Source organism: Belonocnema kinseyi, chromosome 5 (assembly GCF_010883055.1).
Source record: "Belonocnema kinseyi isolate 2016_QV_RU_SX_M_011 chromosome 5, B_treatae_v1, whole genome shotgun sequence".
NCBI lineage: Eukaryota > Metazoa > Arthropoda > Insecta > Hymenoptera > Cynipidae > Belonocnema > Belonocnema kinseyi.
In genome coordinates this window covers 87385547-87403679 of record NC_046661.1, presented here as the reverse complement: position 1 = coordinate 87403679, position 18133 = coordinate 87385547, and the positions used below count along the sequence as shown (strand labels likewise).

The 18133-nt window shown below is 22.6% G+C and overlaps 1 protein-coding gene across 1 annotated transcript in view; it reads left to right on the top strand.

Annotated features, from left to right (window-relative positions):
* Window positions 1-18133, top strand: part of LOC117172885 (putative helicase mov-10-B.1) — a 56654-nt gene that overhangs the window by 22960 nt on the left and 15561 nt on the right. The window contains exons 8-9 of the mRNA XM_033361161.1: window positions 4794-5076; window positions 12855-13149. Coding sequence (XP_033217052.1) covers window positions 4794-5076; window positions 12855-13149 — 578 coding nt within the window. The remainder of the gene's footprint in view (window positions 1-4793; window positions 5077-12854; window positions 13150-18133) is intronic.

The window sequence follows — 18133 nt, the reverse complement described above, 5'->3', positions numbered from 1 at the left end:
TTATTAAAAAGTTTCAACGGATTTCAAAGGACTTCGAAGGTGTTGAAATATTTTAGGACTTTTAAAATATTCCAAGAAATTTTGCATATATTTCAATAATTTAAAAGTATTTCGAAATATATGAAAGATTTTAGGGCATTTTTAAAAGTTCCAAGGAATTTTAAAGATCTTTAAAAAGCTTCAAGGGATTCCAATGGCTTTGGAATATTTTAAGAAATTTAAAAATATTCCAAGGAATTTTTAATAGATTTCAACAATTTTGTCTTATTTAATGGGATATAAAAGATTTTAGGGCATTTTTAAATTTGCAAGGAATTTTAATTAGCGTTGAAAGGAATTTTTAAAAATTTAAAATATTTCAGGGCATTTTAAGAGATTTCAAAGAAATTTGAATATATATCAATAATTTGAAGGTATTCCAAAGGATATAAAAAATTGTAGGGTAGTTTTAAATTTTCAAAGACATTTTAAAGTGTTTTTAAAGGTTTCAAGGGATTTTAAAGAATTAAAAATATTCCTTGGAATTTGTAATATATTTCAGTAATTTGAAGTTATTCCAAAGTATTTAATAGATTTTATGTAATTTTTTTAACAATCAAGGAATTTTAAAGAGCTGTTAAAAGTTAAGGGATTCAGGGTGGCCGTTGGACCGGGAAATGACCGAAAATTTTTTGAGACCGGGAAATGACAGCGTTTTTTTTTACCGGAAATTTTAGAAATTTGTAGAAGAAAAATCTGTCCGCGTTCGATTTCAACAGTTTAAATATAATTAGTTGAATTTTTATGTTTTTCAATTATGCTATTATTTAGCTTACGTTGCGTAATTAAAAATATTCTTACTTTAAAAATTTTCCATCCAAATTTTTATTTTTAAGCTTATATTTTTAATTTGAAGAATTTTTAAATGCTTTCTTAAAGACTTGAGCAAGTAAAAAATAAAAGGCTTTGATGTTGAAAATTTTTGATAAAAAACCTTTTTATTTAATAAATCAATAAATTTTTTTTTAATTTATCTGTACTTTAAGTAATAAAAAGTGAACAAAAATGATTTGACAAAACGATTTTAAACCAGTTCGAAAATTAAGAATTTTCAGATTTTAACGTTAAAAGATTTTATTCAATTTAAAATATTGTTTCCGCCTAAAATATTCAATTTGGAACCCATTCAATTTTAAGTTTTTAATTAAAAAAAAAGATTAATTATTGAATATTTTGCAATATTTAAATTGTTATTTAAGACAAGTAAATTGAAACCAAATATTTAAAAGTAAAGAATCTTTAACTGAATTGTTTATGAACATTTGTAGAAAACAATTTTGAGTAATTTTAAGAGATATTTAGAATCTTTTTTGAAAATTTTGTTTAAATCTTGGAAAAACTTATTAAATATTCTCTTAAAATAATTTTTCAAAATGAAAAGTTATTTTTAATTTTTCTAGGAATCTTAAGAAAATGAAGTTTATTCTTTTGAAGCCTTTCATAATTCTTGAAAAGAATCTATTTTTTTGTTTAAAATCTGCAAAAATCCACAATTTGTTTTATATTAGGCTATCACTTCAAGTTTTACATTAAGTTTGAATCTTTTCAAAACTTCTACATATCTCTTAAAATTACTCAAATTTCGCCTAAAAATAATAAATGTTCAATTGCTATTTTTCTCAAATTTGCAGGATTTTCTGAAAATTGTAGAAAAAATTAAATTTATTTTGACAGATATTTAGAAGTTCTGAAAAAATTTCCAAAATAATTTTATATTTAAAAGAAATTTAAAACAACTTCTAGATTTCTGAAGATTTTGAAATTAAATTTTGAAGCTTTTCAAGAATGTTTAATCTATTTAAAAAGAAAATAATTGAATTTCTAATTTAAGAAGTGTTCAGTTAAAATTTTTTCAAATTTTCAATATTTGATGTTTCTAGCTTAAAATTCCTTAAAACTATACAATTTTGCAAATTTTAAAGTTCATTGATAGATTTTTTAATTTAGAGCATTGAAAATGATAACGTGGATTTATATTTTTTTATATTGAAAAATGTTGGTACCTTCAATTTTATGCGCGTAAATTATTGAGCATTTGAAAATAAAATTTTTTATTCAAAAACTTATAAATTTAAATTTTAAAACTTCGAAATTTGACAGTTCCAGTTTGAGTGCTTTCATTTGCAGCTCAGTTTTTATTAACTCAAGTGGAAAATTTTATCGCTTTAGTGTTCCGTTTTTTTAAATTTCATTGACCGTGAAAAATGTTTGCGAACCGGAAAAAAAACCGGGAAATGACCGGGAATTTATTTCGTCGATTAAAACGGCCAACCTGGGTATTCCAAAAGATTTGAAAAATCTTTAGGTATTTAGAAATATTCTAAGGAATTTAGAATAGATTTCATCAATTTTATGTTATTTTATGGGATATGAAAGATTTTAGGGCATTTTTAAATTTGCACAGATTTTTAAAGAGCTTTTAAAGGGATTTTAAAGAATTAAAAATATTTCAGGGTATTTAAAAATATTGCTAGGAATTTTAAATAGATTTCAGTCATTTGAAGTTATTCCAAAAAATTTAATAGATTTTATGTCATTTTTTTAAACTTTCAATGAATTTTAAGGAGCTTTTAAAAGTTTTAAATGATTCCAAAAGATTTGAATAATCTTTAAATATTTAGATATATTATAAGGAGTTTTGAATAGATTTCAATAATTTGAAGTTATTTTTTGGGATATAACAGATTTTAGGGTATTTTTAAAACTTGCAAGGTTTCATGGAATTCTAAAGGATTTGAATTATTTCAGGGTATTTTTAAAGATTCTGAGCAATTTAAATAGGTTTCAATATCTTGACAGAATTTTGAAGGATTTTAAAGTATTTTTAAAAATTCAAGTTTTTTTCAGCAGCTTTAAAAAATATCAAGGGATTTCTGAAAAATTTCAACAAATTTGAAATATTTAAAAAGATTCCAAGAAATTTTCAATAGCTTTTAAAGATTTCAAGGTATTTCAAAACATTTGAAATATTTTGGGATATTTAAAAAAATTCCAAGGAATTTTAAAGAGCTTTGAAAAGTTTCAAGGGATTTAAAAGAACTTGAAAAATCTCAAGGTATTCCTTGAAACATTCCAAAGAATTTTGAATCAATGCCATTAATTTGAAGGTATTCTAAAGGATATGCAATTTTTCACGAATTTTTTCAAACTTCCAAGGAATTTGAAGGATATTCAAAAATATTCCAAGGAATTTTTTAATAAGATTTCACTCATTTAAAGGGATTTTAATTTATTTAAAGGTTATAGTGTATTTTTAAAAATTATACGGAATTTTTAAGAGCTTTTACAAATTTCAAAATATTTCAAAGGTTTTGAAATATTTTAAGATATTTTAAATTTCCCATAGCAGTTTCTACAGATTAAAACATATTCAAGAAATTTTTAAGGATTCAAATGATTTTAAGGAATTAAAGAAAAGTCTAATGGAGTTTCATAGAATTTACTAGAATTTCGGAAGATATGAAACATGAAATGTCACCGGATTTCACGTATTCTTTTTATTTTAATTTTTTTTCTAACAAATAAACTGTATACAAGAATTGAATGATTTAGAAGGATTTCAAAGAATTTCAAATATTTTAAGGTTATTAAAATGTGGTTGAAAAGATTTTAAAAAATTTTAAAGAATTTCTTAGAATTTCGGAAGATACGGAAGAATTTTACGGGACTTTAATGGACTTTAAAAGCTTTAATAGATTTTCCATTCAAAATATTTCGCAAAGATTTCCAAAATTTAAGAGTGATTTCAAAGATTTTTTCGCGAGGATTTCGAAACTTTCAAATAGTTCAGGAAGATTTCAAATATTCCAAAAAATGTCAAAGGTTTTTAGAAATCAGGTCTCTAGAAACAAAAAGTTTTCCATTATTTAAAGATAGAAATTATATTATGAGTCATTTTTTATGAAAGAAAAAACCATTTTTATTTTAAAAGTTTGAAACTATTGAAAAACAATTATTTAACAATAGATTTTGCAATTTAATTTTTTCCTACTGTCGCTTCTTGCCATTAGAAAAAAAAATTGAATTCTATTAAATCGTGGCTTATTTTTTGAGGAAAAACATTCCCTATAACTTTATTCTTTTCAGTTTTGAAAATAAGTGAATAATATTTAAATATAGTTATTTGCTTATAAACTATTTTCTTACAAAAAATGTTTTTAACGATTTCAGTTGTAAAAAAAATGTATTTTAAAATTGTAGACACTAGAGTTGTATAGGATATCTTCCGCGAAAAAAAGCCATCATTTACCAAAATTCAACAATTTTTTAAAAACTGGTAATAAAAAATTCAGTTACAAAAAATGTTGTTAAAATGAATGTTTTTTTGTCAATTTTACCCTTTTTTTATTTAAAATAATGTTTTTTATTTGAAATGACATCAGTAATATTTTTTGATTCTTAAAGTCATAGAAAAACTATTTTTTTCGAAAGTCTGATTTTTGAAACGACTATCTTAAAAATATATATATATAGTAATTTGAAAAAAAACGTATTAGAAGATGAGCATTTTTTAAATGAAATATACAAAATTGAATAATTGAAAATGGAATATTCCGATTTGATAAGTTGGAAAGTAAAATGTTCCAACTTGTAAAATTTAAAGTCAAACGTTTCAAATTTCATCATTTAGAATGTTTATTTTATCGATTAAAGAAAAACTATTTAGTATTTGATTAAAACTTTAAAGATAAAATATTTTCTCGCTAAACCTAAATAAATATTAATTTATTCTCTTCTTTTTCTTTTTGTTGTAGGAAAGTCGATGCTGGAAAGATTTATGGACTGTTTTGAAGTTTATCAGAAAGGCGAACAGGGCAAATATGATGCCAATTTCATAACAAAACTGGTGAAAAATTATCGAAGTCATGAAGCAATTCTCCGGATTCCGAATGAACTATTTTACGACAACGAACTCGTTCCCTGCGGGGGTCAAGAAATCCACAGAGCTGAAAATTGGTCAGAATTGCCGAATAAGAAGTTTCCTCTCATTTTTCACGCGGCTCATGGATTGGAAAGAAGAGATGATCGTTCCCCAAGGTTTGAATTATTTTTTTTCGAAGTTTAAATTATTTTTTCAGTTATAAATTATATTACTTGCTTGAAAATTCAGCAATTTTCTCAAAAAGACATCCTTTTTGGTTGTAAATTCAACCGTTTTGTTCAAAATTCGTCTTTTTGGCTTAAAAATTTATCTCTTTGTAGAATATTTTTTTGTTTAAAATTCATATTTTGTTGCTGTTGAGGCAAATGAATTTTTTTTTTATGTAGACTATTATTTCTGAAAATTTATTCTTTTTTATTTAAAAGGTCATATTTTTTAGTATAAATATTGCATCTTTCTTGGATAAGAATGCAAGTGTTTTACTGAAAATGTTACCTTTTGTTTAAAAGTCCTATTTTTATGTTGAAAAGTCAATTGAAATCATTTTTGATAAAAATTTAATTCTTTTTCAGAAAATTTATCTTTGCATCTTGTTAAAATGTCATATTTTTTTCTTAAAAATTCGACTATTGAGCAGAAAATTAACTTATTGTTTACAATTATTATTTTGATGTTGGTAAGTGAACTGGAATCTTCTTGTGATAAAAATTTAACTATATTTGTAAGGTTTTTTTTTAAGTTCATCTGTTCTAGAAAAAATTTGATCATTCTTGAATAAAAATGCAACTGTTCGTTTGAAAATTTTACCTCTTCTTGTAAGTTTGTCTTTTTGATTTTAAAATTTATGCTTCAGCAGAAATTACATTTTTTTAAATAAAAATACAATCATTTGGTTGAAAATTTTGTTGATTTTTCAAAATTTAACTATTTCGTAGAAAAATCACTTCTTGTTGAAATTTAATATTTTGGTGTTGAAAAGAGGACTGAAATATTTTCTGGATGAAAATTCAACTAAAAATTCATCTTTTTTAATAGAAATTGTATCTTTCTTGGGTAAAAATGCAAATGTTTTATTGGAAAATTCATATTTTGTTATTAAAAAACGAACTGAAATCTTTGTTGGGTGAAAGTTTAACTAAAAAGGGGGTCGTTTTTTAATTAAAAATTCATCTGTTTTGTACGAATTTCATTTTTCTTCGATAAAAATGCAAGTTTTTTTCTTATTGAAAACTCATATTTTGACATTGAAAAGTCAAACTGGAATCTTTTATGAACGAAATTAAAATTCGTTGTTGATGAAAATTTGCCTTTTTAATTAAAAAATTCATTTATTTTAGTAGCAATTGCATCTTTCGTGGATAAAAATGCAACTGTTTGGTTGAAAAATCAACAATTTCGTTAAAAAGTCATTCTTTTTGTTGGAAAGTTCAACTTTTTCGTACAAAATCTACTTGTTTAAGATTCATATTTTTGTATAAAAATTCGTCTGTTTTAGTAGAAATTATATATTTCTTGGATGAAAATGCAACTGTTTGGTTCAAAATTGAAGAATTTCGTTAAAAAATTATTCTTTTTTGTCTTTTTTTTGATAAAAGTGCATCTATTTGGTAGAGAATTCAACAAATTTGGTGAAAACGAAATAATTTTTGGTTAAAAAAGTATCTTTTTTTGATTGAAAATTCACTCGGGTAAAATTTAAACTACATTGTCAAAATTTTATTTTTTGACTAAAAAGGTAACTTTCATTTTTTTAAGATTGATATTTTTTACTTGAAAATTATCGTATTTTTGGTTTCCGTTTTCGTATTTTTGGTTTAAAAATTTTTTTTGTATAAATTTCATCTTCTTTTATTGAAATATCTATGACACTTTTTTGTTGTAATTTTATCTTTTTATATTAAAAATTCTACTATTATGTTCAAAATTTAATTAGAATTTTGTAAATATTTCAAGAAATTTTAATAATTTGAAGGTATTCCAAAGGATTTAAAAGATTTTAAGGTATTTTCAAAAACTTACAAGGAGTTTTAGAAAGTTTTAAAATTTTAAGGGATTTCGATGGATTACAAATATATTAGACTGTTTTAATATATTCCAAGGAATTTATGATAGATTTCAATAATTTGAAGGTGTCTCAAAGGATTTGAAATATTTCAATATTAATTAAATTAAATGATTTTTTTCATATTTTAGAATGTTTTTAATTCACTTAATTTTTTCTGAATTCACAATTAAGTTTTATTAATTTTATCGATATTCTTCTCATTTTACTTAAATTTGTCTAAATTCATTCTAAGTTTAAAGTGTTTAAAATTATTCCTAATATTGTTAACAGATTTAAATAATTTGACGGCATTCCAAAAGATTTGGAAAATGTTAAGGTATTTTAAAAATTGTAAAGAATTTCCAAGAGTTTTTAAAAGTTTTAAAGGAATTTCAAAACATTTCACAGGATTTTAAATATCTTAAAGCATTTCAAAAGTTTCGAAGGAATTTTTATAATATATTTCAATAATTTGAAAAGATTCTAAAGGGTTTTGAAGATTTTAAGTTATTTTAAAAAATTCCAAGAAATTTCCCAGAGCTTTCAAAAGTTTCAAGGGATTTGAAAAGTTATCAAAAGTTTTGAAATATTTTTGGGGTTCAAGATTTTTTCATTTTTAAAAAGTCAAAAAAGAATTCGAAAGATTTCAAAGGATTTCAAATATTTTAGGGCTATTTAAAAGATTTCAATGAATTTTGAATATATTGAAATAATTTAAAGGGATCCCAAATGATTTAAACGATTTTAAGGTATTTTAAAAAATGGATTTAATAAAATAAAATAAATGGATTTAATAATTTAAAAGGATTCCAAAGGATTTTTACAATTTTGAAGTATTTTTCAAATTCCAACGAATTTCGAAGAAGTTTAATTAGCTTCAAGGGAAAATTCGTCTTTTTGGTTGAAGATTCAAAACTTTAGTTGAAAAATTATCTACTTGGCAGAAACTTCGTTTTAAAAAATAAAATTTGTTTAAAAAATTAATTTTCTTAGTTAAAAATTCGACTATTTACTTGGAAATGAAAATTTCTATTTTTTGGTTGAAAGTTGATTTACTTTGCTAAAGATGAAATTTTTTGTTGACGATTCACCATTTTAGTTGAAATTCATCTCTTTCTTTGAAAATTGTACCAATTCGTTGAAAATTATTGTTTTTTTTTTAATTTTTTTCCCTAAAAATTTAATTTTTAAATTTTTGTTTGAATATTCATATTTTTTGGTTGCAAGTTCAACTTTGGGTTGACAATTTTTGTGAAAGATTCATAATTTTTATCTAAAAATTCAAATATATGGTTGAGAATTCAAATTTTTTTTAGACGTCATTTTTGTTTTTGGTTGAAAATTCACTATTTAATGAAAATCGATATTTTTTAGTTAAAAATTCAACTATTTGGTTGAGAATTGACGTATTTTTGTAGAAATCATGTTTTTCCATAGAAAATTAATCTTTTTTGTGGGAAATTCACAATTTGGTTGAAAATTGTGTATTTTTTTAGTTATACATTCAACTATTTTGTTGATAATATATATACTTTTTTTTAGAAAAGTCGTCTTTTTTATAGAAAATTAATCTTCTTGGTTAAAACTTAAACTATTTAGTTGGTAATTTCAATTATTTTTTTTATGTTTGAAAGTTGGTCTAGTTTGTTAAAGATTGAGTTTTTTTCGTAAAGGTTTATTATTTTAGTTGAAAATTTATTTCTTTGAAAATTTTACTGTTTAGTGGAAAATTATTGTGATTTTTTAAAAAAATTTTATCTGAAAATTTAATTTGTCCATTTTTTTTTTAATATTTGTATTTTTCAGTTGCAAGTTAAACTATTTGGTTGACAATTGAATTTTTTTGTTTGTTTTGAACAAAATCTTTTTGTTAGAAAATTATTTTTTTGGATAAAATTTCATATTTTTTAATTAAAAATTCAAAGTCTTGTTTGTGAACTCAATTTTTTGTTAGGCTTCTTTTTTTTCGTAAAAAAATAATCTTCTTGGTTGAAAATTCACTATTAGGTTCAAAATTGATATTATTTGATGAAAATTCAACTATTTAGTTGATAATTTATCTCTTTGTTGGAAAATTGTATTGTTTTGTTGAAAATTATTATTATTTTTTCAAAATTTTTTTCCTGAAAATTTAATTTTGTTCATTTTTGTATCAATATTTGTATTTTTCAGTTGCAAGTTCAACTATTTGGTTGACAATTTAAGTTTTTTTTGTTTTGAAAAATCATCTTTTTGGTAGAAAATCAACCTTTTTCGTTTGAAAATTTATAATTTTTAAATAAAAATTTAAATATTTAGAAAATTTACATTTTTTAGTTAAAAATCCAATTATTTGGTTGAGAATTCCCCTCTTTTAAAAAATTGATCTTTTTAGCTGAAAATTTATTATTTAGTGTTATTTAGTATTTAGTATATATTTTTTTTTGGTTGAAAATTCATCTTTTTTATAAAAAATTAATCTTGGTTAAAAATTCAGCTATTTAGTTGGAAATTAAAACGAGTTTTTTTTTTGTTAAAAAAAGATATCGTTTGGTAAAGATTTAATTTTTTTTAAACATTCTTCATTTTAGTTAAAAATGCATCTGTTTGTTTCGAAAGTTTACTATCTTGTTCACAATTATTGTTATTTTCTTTAAAATGATTTTTCCCCTAAAATTTTAATTTTTTAATTTTTGTTTGGTTATTTGTATTTTTTAGTTGCAAGATCAACTATTTGGTTGAGAACTTAAGTTTTTTTTTGTTTTGAAAAATCATCTTTTTTCTAGAAAATTAACCTTTTTGGCTGAAAATTCATAATTATTAAATAAAAATTCAAATATTTAGAAAATTGATATTTTTACTTGAAAATTCAACTATTTGGTTGAGAATTCCCCTTTTTTTTAGAACATTATCTTTTTAGTTGAAAATTTATTATTTAGTTGAGTATTTTCTTTTGAGAGAATTCATGTTTTTTTATAAAAAATTAATCTTCTTGGTTAAAAATTCAATTATTTAGTTGGAAACTAAAATGAGTTTTTTTGGTTAAAAGTTGATCTAGTTTGGTAAAGATTAAATTTTTTTCTTACACATTAATCATTTTAGTTGAAAGTTGATATCTTTGTTTGAAAATGTTACTGTTTTGTTGAAAATTATTGTTATTTTGTTTAAAATGATTATTTCCCTAAATATTTCATTTTTTGTCTGATAATTTGTATTTTTCAGTTGCAAGTTCATCTATTTGGTTGAGAATTTAAGTTTTTTATTTTTTTAAAAAAATCATCTTTTTGGTAGAAAATTAACCTTTTTTGGTTGAAAGTTCGTAATTTTTAAATAAAAATTCAAATATTCAGAAAATTTATATTTTTTAGTTAAAAATCCAACTATTTGGTTGAGAACTCAAGTTTTGTTTTAGATATCTTTTTTATTAAGACGAATAATTTTTTTGATTGAAAATTCACTATTAGGTTGAAAATTGATAGTTTTTGTTGTAAATTCAGCTATTTAGTTTCAACATATTTTTTCCCGAAAATTTTTTTTTCCTTTTCTTTTTAATATTTGTATTTTTTAGTTGCAATTTCAACTATTTGGTTGAGAATTTAAGTTTTGTTTTGTTGAAAAATCATCTTTTTGGTAGAAAATCAACCTTTTTCGTTTGAAAATTCATAATTTTTTAAATAAAAATTTAAATATTTAGAAAATGATTTTTTCCCCCAAAAATTTAAATTTTTAATTTTTGTTTGAATATTTGTATTTTTTAGTTGCAACTTCAACTACTTGGTTGAGAGTTCAAGTTTTTTTTTTAAATCATCTTTTTGGCAGAAAATTAATCTTCTTAGTTGAAAATTCACTATCAGGTTGAAAATGGATATTTTTTGTTAAAAATTCAACTCTTTAGTTGAAAATTTATCTCTTTGTTTGAAGAAAATTTAACTGTTTTGTTGAAATATATTGTTATTTTTTGAACATTTTTTTCCTGGAAATTTAATTTGTTTATTTTTGTTTTGATATTTGTATTTTTCTGTTACAAGTTCAATTATTTGGTTGAGAATTTAAGTTTTATTGTTTTGAAAAATCACCTTTTTGGTAAAAAATTAATCATTTTGGTTAAAAATTCACCATTTGGTTAAAAATTCATATTCTTTAGTTACAAATTCAACTATTTGATTGAGAATTCAAGTTTTTTTAGACATCTTTTTTCGTAGAAAAATAATCTTTGCGGTTGAAAATTTATCTGTTTGAAAATTTTACTGTTTTGTGGAAAATTATTGATATTTTTTCAAGAAAAATTTTCCTGAAAATTTTAATTTGTTTATTTTTGTTTTAATATTTGTATTTTTCAGTTGAAAGTACAACTATTTTGTTGAGGATTTAAGTTTTTTGTTTAAAAAGTGATCTTTTTGGTAAAAAATTAATTTTTTTGATTAAAAATTCATATTTTTAAATTAAAAATGCAACTATTTGGTTGAGAACTCAAGGTTTTGTTAGGCACCTTTTTTCGTAGAAAAATAATCTTTTTGGATGAAAATTCACTATTAGATTGAAAATTGATCATTTTGGTTGAAAATTCACCATTTGGTTAAAAATTCATATTCTTTAGTTAAAAATTCAACTATTTGATTGAGAATTCAAGTTTTTTTAGACATATTTTTTCGTAGAAAAATAATCTTTGCGGTTGAAAGTTTATCTGTTTGTTTGAAAATTTTACTGTTTCGTGGAAAACTATTGGTATTGTTTCAAAAAAAATTTTCCTGAAAATTTAATTTGTTTATTTTTGTTTTAATATTTGTATTTTTCAGTTGAAAGTTCAACTATTTTGTTGAGGATTTAAGTTTTTTTGTTTAAAAAGTGATCTTTTTGGTAAAAAATTATTTTTTTTGGTTAAAAATTCATATTTTTAAATTAAAATTGCAACTATTTGGTTGAGAACTCAAGGTTTTATTAGGCATCTTTTTTCATAGAAAAATAATCTTTTTGGATGAAAATTCACTATTAGATTGAAAATTGATCATTTTGGTTAAAAATTCACCATTTGGTTAAATATTCATATTCTTTAGTTAAAAATTCAACTATTTGATTGAGAATTCAAGTTTTTTTAGACATATTTTTTCGTAGAAAAATAATCTTTGCGGTTGAAAGTTTATCTGTTTGTTTGAACATTTTACTGTTTTGTGGAAAATTATTGGTATTGTTTCAAAAAAAATTTTCCTGAAAATTTAATTTGTTTATTTTTGTTTTAATATTTGTATTTTTCAGTTGAAAGTGCAACTATTTTGTTGAGGATTTAAGTTTTTTTGTTTAAAAAGTGATCTTTTTGGTAAAAAATTAATTTTTTTGGTTAAAAATTCATATTTTTAAATTAAAATTGCAACTATTTGGTTGAGAACTCAAGGTTTTGTTAGGCATCTTTTTTCGTAGAAAAATAATCTTTTTGGATGAAAGTCACTATTAGATTGAAAATTGATCATTTTTTTTGAAAATTTATCTCTTTTTTTTTTAATTTCTCTGCTTTGTTGAAAATTATTGTTATTTTTTCCCCTGAAAATTTAATTTCTCCATTTTTGTTTGAATATTTGTATTTTTCAGTTGCAAGTTCAATTATTTGGTTAAAAATTCATCGCTTTGCTAGAAATTTCATATTTTTTGTTTGAAATATCAACTAAATCATTTTAATTTAATTTAAAATAATTTTCAACAATTTAAATGGACTGCAAGGGGGTTAAAAACTTTTTAAGATATTTTTTAAACTTCCCAGTAATTTTCAAGATCTTCGCTACTATTTTTCAAAAAATGTATGCTACCATTTTACTATTTATTCTAGAATTAAAAGTAGTCAGGGAAAATTCGGGAAATTTTGAAAATGAATTTTCGTCTCGTTGCCCTGAATCCTGGTATAAAATAAAATTATTTCAGTGTCTGCAATCAATACGAGGTCGACATTGTCATGGACTACGTGAGTAAATTGGTGGGAAAGACACTTGGTGGCTACAAAATTCAACAAAAGGATATCGGGATCGTCACGCCTTTTAGACTTCAGAGGTCTGTTATTTCAAAAGCCCTCGAGAATAAAGGATGGGATGATGTTTCGGTCGGGACTGTGGAAATTTTTCAAGGCCAGGAAAAAGACGTGATAATTCTTTCCACTGTGCGATCGGTTTTGTTCCAGCACGATGGAAGGTTTCACATTGGCTTCCTCTCTCATCACAAGGTTTATAAAATTTATTTAATTTAATTTTTAGAATTTTAAATTTTTGTTAATTTCAAATTTTCATTACAATTTAAGAAATTTAATTCAAAACAAATCTGAATTTAAATTCCTCTTTAATGTCCAATATTGAAATTTAACTATGAAAATACACACTCCAGGGTGACTGCTGGACCGGGAAAATCTGGGAAATGACAGTGAATTTATTCTTTGATAGCGAATTTTACAAAATTTTAGAAGAAAAATCAAGTTCGATTTTAACAGTTTTTAAAAATAATTTGTTGAATTCATTCAGTGTACAATGCGTGATTCGGAAATTTTGTCTATAAAAAATGTTCTATTTTTTATTTTTAAGTGTACTTTTTTTAATTTAAAGAATATTAAGAAGCTGTGTTGAAAACTTAAACAATTACAGGGTGAAAACCTGGAAATGTCAGGGCATTTTTATTAAAGTCAGGGAATTTTTTCGGGAGACTGTTTAATTTTTCTTTAAATATCAATACGAAATTAAATAATATTGATTATTTATTTGTAAAAATAGCTTTCTATTACTGTATTTAACTATTTTGTTGATTTTTTTTTATTTTTATTTTTGTTTTAACTAGGAAATTTACCAGTTTCTTTGCAATGTCTTCTCTCTCATATTGACAGAAAAATCTTTTTTAGTTAAAAAGGCAACTCATGTTGAAAATACCTCTTTTTTAGTTTAATTAAAATGTTTTTGATTAAAAATTTTAATCTTTTTTGATTGAAATATCAACCACTGCTTTTTTTTTGTTCAGAATCCTTTTTTTAATGAACATTTAATTAATAGGTTAAATGTTTAACTCTTTTAATAAATTTTTTGTTTAAAGTTCATCATGTTAAATTAAAATTGATCTCTTTGGTTGAAACCTGAAATATTTTGTGGAAAATTCGTTTTTTCCTTAGCTGAAAATTAATTTTTTCACTTGAAATATTTTTTTGAAATCTCTTTGGTTGATATTAATTTTTGTAACTAAAATCTAGCTATATAATTTTTGGTTGACAATTTATCTTTTGTGGTTGAAAATTCATGTATTTTGTTGGCAATTTATATTTTTTTGTAGAACTTAATCTTCTTCATTGAAAATTCACCTTTTGATTTAATATTCATTTTTTTGGTTAAAAAATTCACTATTTCAGTTGAAGATATAACATTTAATTTGAAAATTCATGTTTTTGGTTCGAATTTCCACTATTACATTTTTTATTGAAAATACTTCGTTTTTAGTTCAAAATCCATCTATTTGGTTGAAAATTTGTCTTTTTTTATTAAAAAATTTAACTCTTGTTTAAAATTAATCTATTTTGTTCATAAATCGTTCTTTTTAAGTTAAAAATTAATCTTCTGATTTGAAAATTGATCTTTTTTGTTGAAAATTCGTGGAATTTTCAACAAAAAAATTACTTTGTTCAAAAATGTAACTCTGCTTTTAAAAATTGTTTTGGTTTTTGTTAATTGTATTTTGTTTTTACTGAAAATGTATCTAGTCCAATTGAATATTCTATTATTATATATTTATATAGTTATATATTCATATAATTGGCAATTTTTCTCTGTTAGTTAAAAATTCGTCTTTTTTGGTAGAAGTTAATCTTCTTGTTAGAAAATTTATCTTTTCGGTTGAAAATTCATCGATATTATTTAAAAATGTCTAATTTTAGTTGTAAATTTATAATTTTGGCTGAAAATTAAACTATTTTGTTAAAAGTCTGACTTTTTTTCTAATGAAAATTAATTTTTTCTTATCTGAAAATTTAACCATTCCATTTTTTATCGAACATTGATGTTTTAGTTCAAAATTCATCACTTCGATTGAAAATTCAACTATATCAGTTAAAGATTTCTAATTTTACTCAAAATTCATCATTTTTATTGAAAATTAAACTATTTTGTTAAAAGTTTGTTTTTTTTGTTAATGAAAATTAATTTTTTCTTATCTAATATATTCTTATCTATCCATTTTTGCTCGAAAATTCGTGTTTTAGTTCCAAATTCAACTATTGTTTCTCATTTTAGATGAAAATTTCATCACTGATTGAACATTGAACTATTTGGTTGAAAAATCGTTTTTGTTTTGTTGAAATTAAATTTTGTTATTGAAAATTTTACTATTTTTAGTGAAAATTTCAACTATTTCGTTAAAAATGCATGTATTTTGTTGAGAAATCGTATTTTTGGTAGAAAATTGATCTTTTTGATTTAAAATTTAACTATTGTAACTGAGAATTTAACTATTTCATTTTAGTTAGAAAATTGATCTTTTTTCAGTTATAAATTCAACTTTTTAGTTGAAATTTCAACTATTTAGTTGAAAATTGATATTTTGTAGTCGAAATTTAACTATTTGGTACCGGAATTAAATTGATCTAAATATGCACTGAATTTTAAGTATAAGAAGATAAAATACTATGAAAAATTATACCTGGAAAAAAACCTGAGAGACCTGGAAAAAGCCTGGAGTTGTTAGGGAGTTTTGTTCTAGGATTTGAGTAGACAGCCTGTACTGTAATCAACTATTTTGTTGAGAATTAAGTTTTTCTTTGATTTTAGTTAATTTTTTTAACTGAAAATTTAACCAATTCTATTTTTGTTTAAAAATTGACCGTTTTCAGTTCAAATGTAAAAAAATTCTTTTTCGATTAAAATATTTTAATGGCTCAGTATTGTGAGAAACCTTGAAATTTTCAAGGAATTTTCTTCCAAGATTTGAGTTGAGATCCTGAATTAAAAATTAGAAGCGTTGAAGTTGAAAATTTTCGATAAAACATATTTTTATTTTATCAACTGTAGATATAAATAATTAATTTTTTTACTGGCTCTGTACTTTAAGCATTAAAAAATGAACAATAAAATTGATTTGACACAAATATTATAAATCAGTTAAAAATTTAAGAATTCAATTGTTATTTATACATCTACATTTTAAAGATTTTTTTTTATTTGCAGGACTTTCTAAAAATTATTGGAAAAATTCATTTTCAAAGATATGTAGAAGTTCTGAAAAAATGCAAAAATAAATTTGAATTAAAGTTTTTTTTTAACTTCTAGATTTATCAAGATTTTTAGATAAAATGTTGAGGCTTTTCAAACATGTTTAAAGTATTTAAAATATAAATAATTTAACTTCTAATTTAAGAAGTGTTCAGTTACAAAAATTAAAATTTTTTATGTTTCTGGCTTGAAGTTCCTTAAAATAATATAATTTTGAAAATTTTGTAGTTCATATAATTTATAAATTTAAAAAATTCTAAATTTGACATTTTATCTGCATTTCATTTAAAATTGTTAAATTAAAAAGTGTTAGAACTTCCATTTGAAACGTGTAAATTATTATGCATTTGAATAGAACATTTTTAAATTAAAAAACTTTTAAACTTCAATTTTAAAAGTTGAAATTTCAAGAGTTACAATTTGAGTGCTTTAATTTGTAGTTTATTTTTTATTATTTCAAAATGGAAAAATGTCTACATTTAGAATTTTTATTTTTTAATTTGATTGGCCGTTAAAAATGTTTGCGAACCGGGAAAAACTCGGGAATTTATCTTTGATTAAAACGGCCACCCTAAACTGCTTCACCTATTTTCCGCTTTTTCCTTTTTTTAAGGAATTTATGTTTTTTTCCCCTTGTTTTCAAGAAAATTCCCGTTTTCTTGAATTTAGTTTACATGCGAACTGATCTAAAAGAACCGAATAAGAAAATTTAACTGTTTCTGGTTGAATGTTAATTATTTTGGTTGAAAAATCGAATATTTTATTTTTCATTAATAATTCATCCTTATTATTAAAAAATTGTACTATTTGGTTGAAAATTCAGGGTGGCCGCTGGACCAGGAAATGACCGGGAATTTTTTAGACCGGGAAAAACCGGGAAATGAGAGTGCATTTTTTTGTTGACCGGGATTTTTATAAATTTGTAGAAGAAAAATTTGTCCACGTACGATTTTATCAGTTTTCAAGTAATTAGTGGAATTCTTGTGTTTTTCAATTATGCTGTTAGTTAGCTTACAATGCGTAATTCAAAATTTTTTTACTTTAAAAATTGTCCACTTAAAAATTTTTATCTCTAAGGTTACATTGTTAATTTAAATAATTTTAAATTAATTTCTTAAAGACTTGAACAAATAAAAAATAAAAGCCTTTGATGTTGAAAATGTTGGATAAAAAAATTTTTATTTAATAAATCAATAAATTTTTTCTAATTTATCTGTACTTTGAATAGCAAAAAGTGAACTAAAACGATTCGACAAAACGATTTCAAATCAGTTCAAAGTTTAAGAATTTTTCTTAGTCATTAAACAAATATGAACGTGTGACTGAAAGTTTATAAACTATTTTCAACTTAAAAATAACTTTATAATAATATATTCTTAATTAAAGGATTTTATTAAATTTAAAATATTGTTTCAGTCTAAAATATTCCATTTTTAACCCATTCAATTAGAAATTTTTAATTAAAAAAATGATTAATTATTGAATATTTAGCAATATTTGAATTTTTATTTAAGACAAGTAAATTGAAACCAAATATTTAAAAGTAAAGAATCTTTAACTGAATTGTTTGACATACAAAACCGGGAATCGTTAAAATTTCGAAGAGCCTTTCAACTTTGAACGTTACAATTTTAATTTTTGTATTTGAAAAATGCTTAATTTGTAAGTGAAATTTTTAAATTTCGGTGTATAATTTACAAATGAACATTTGTAGAAAAAATTTGAGTAATATTAAGAGATATTTAGGAGTTTTAAAAAGATTGAAAATTATCATGCAAATTTTAGAAAGTTTTCTTAAAATCTTCTAGAATATTTTTTGAAAATTTTGTTTAAATCTTTGAAAAACTTTCTAAATATTCTCTTAAAATAACACAGGCCAAAAATTCTCAGAACCAGAGACCAGACCTACTATACCCGAAGGTTTTTGCTGCGCTGAATCCGAATCTGACCTCAGAAAAATTCCATCACCCT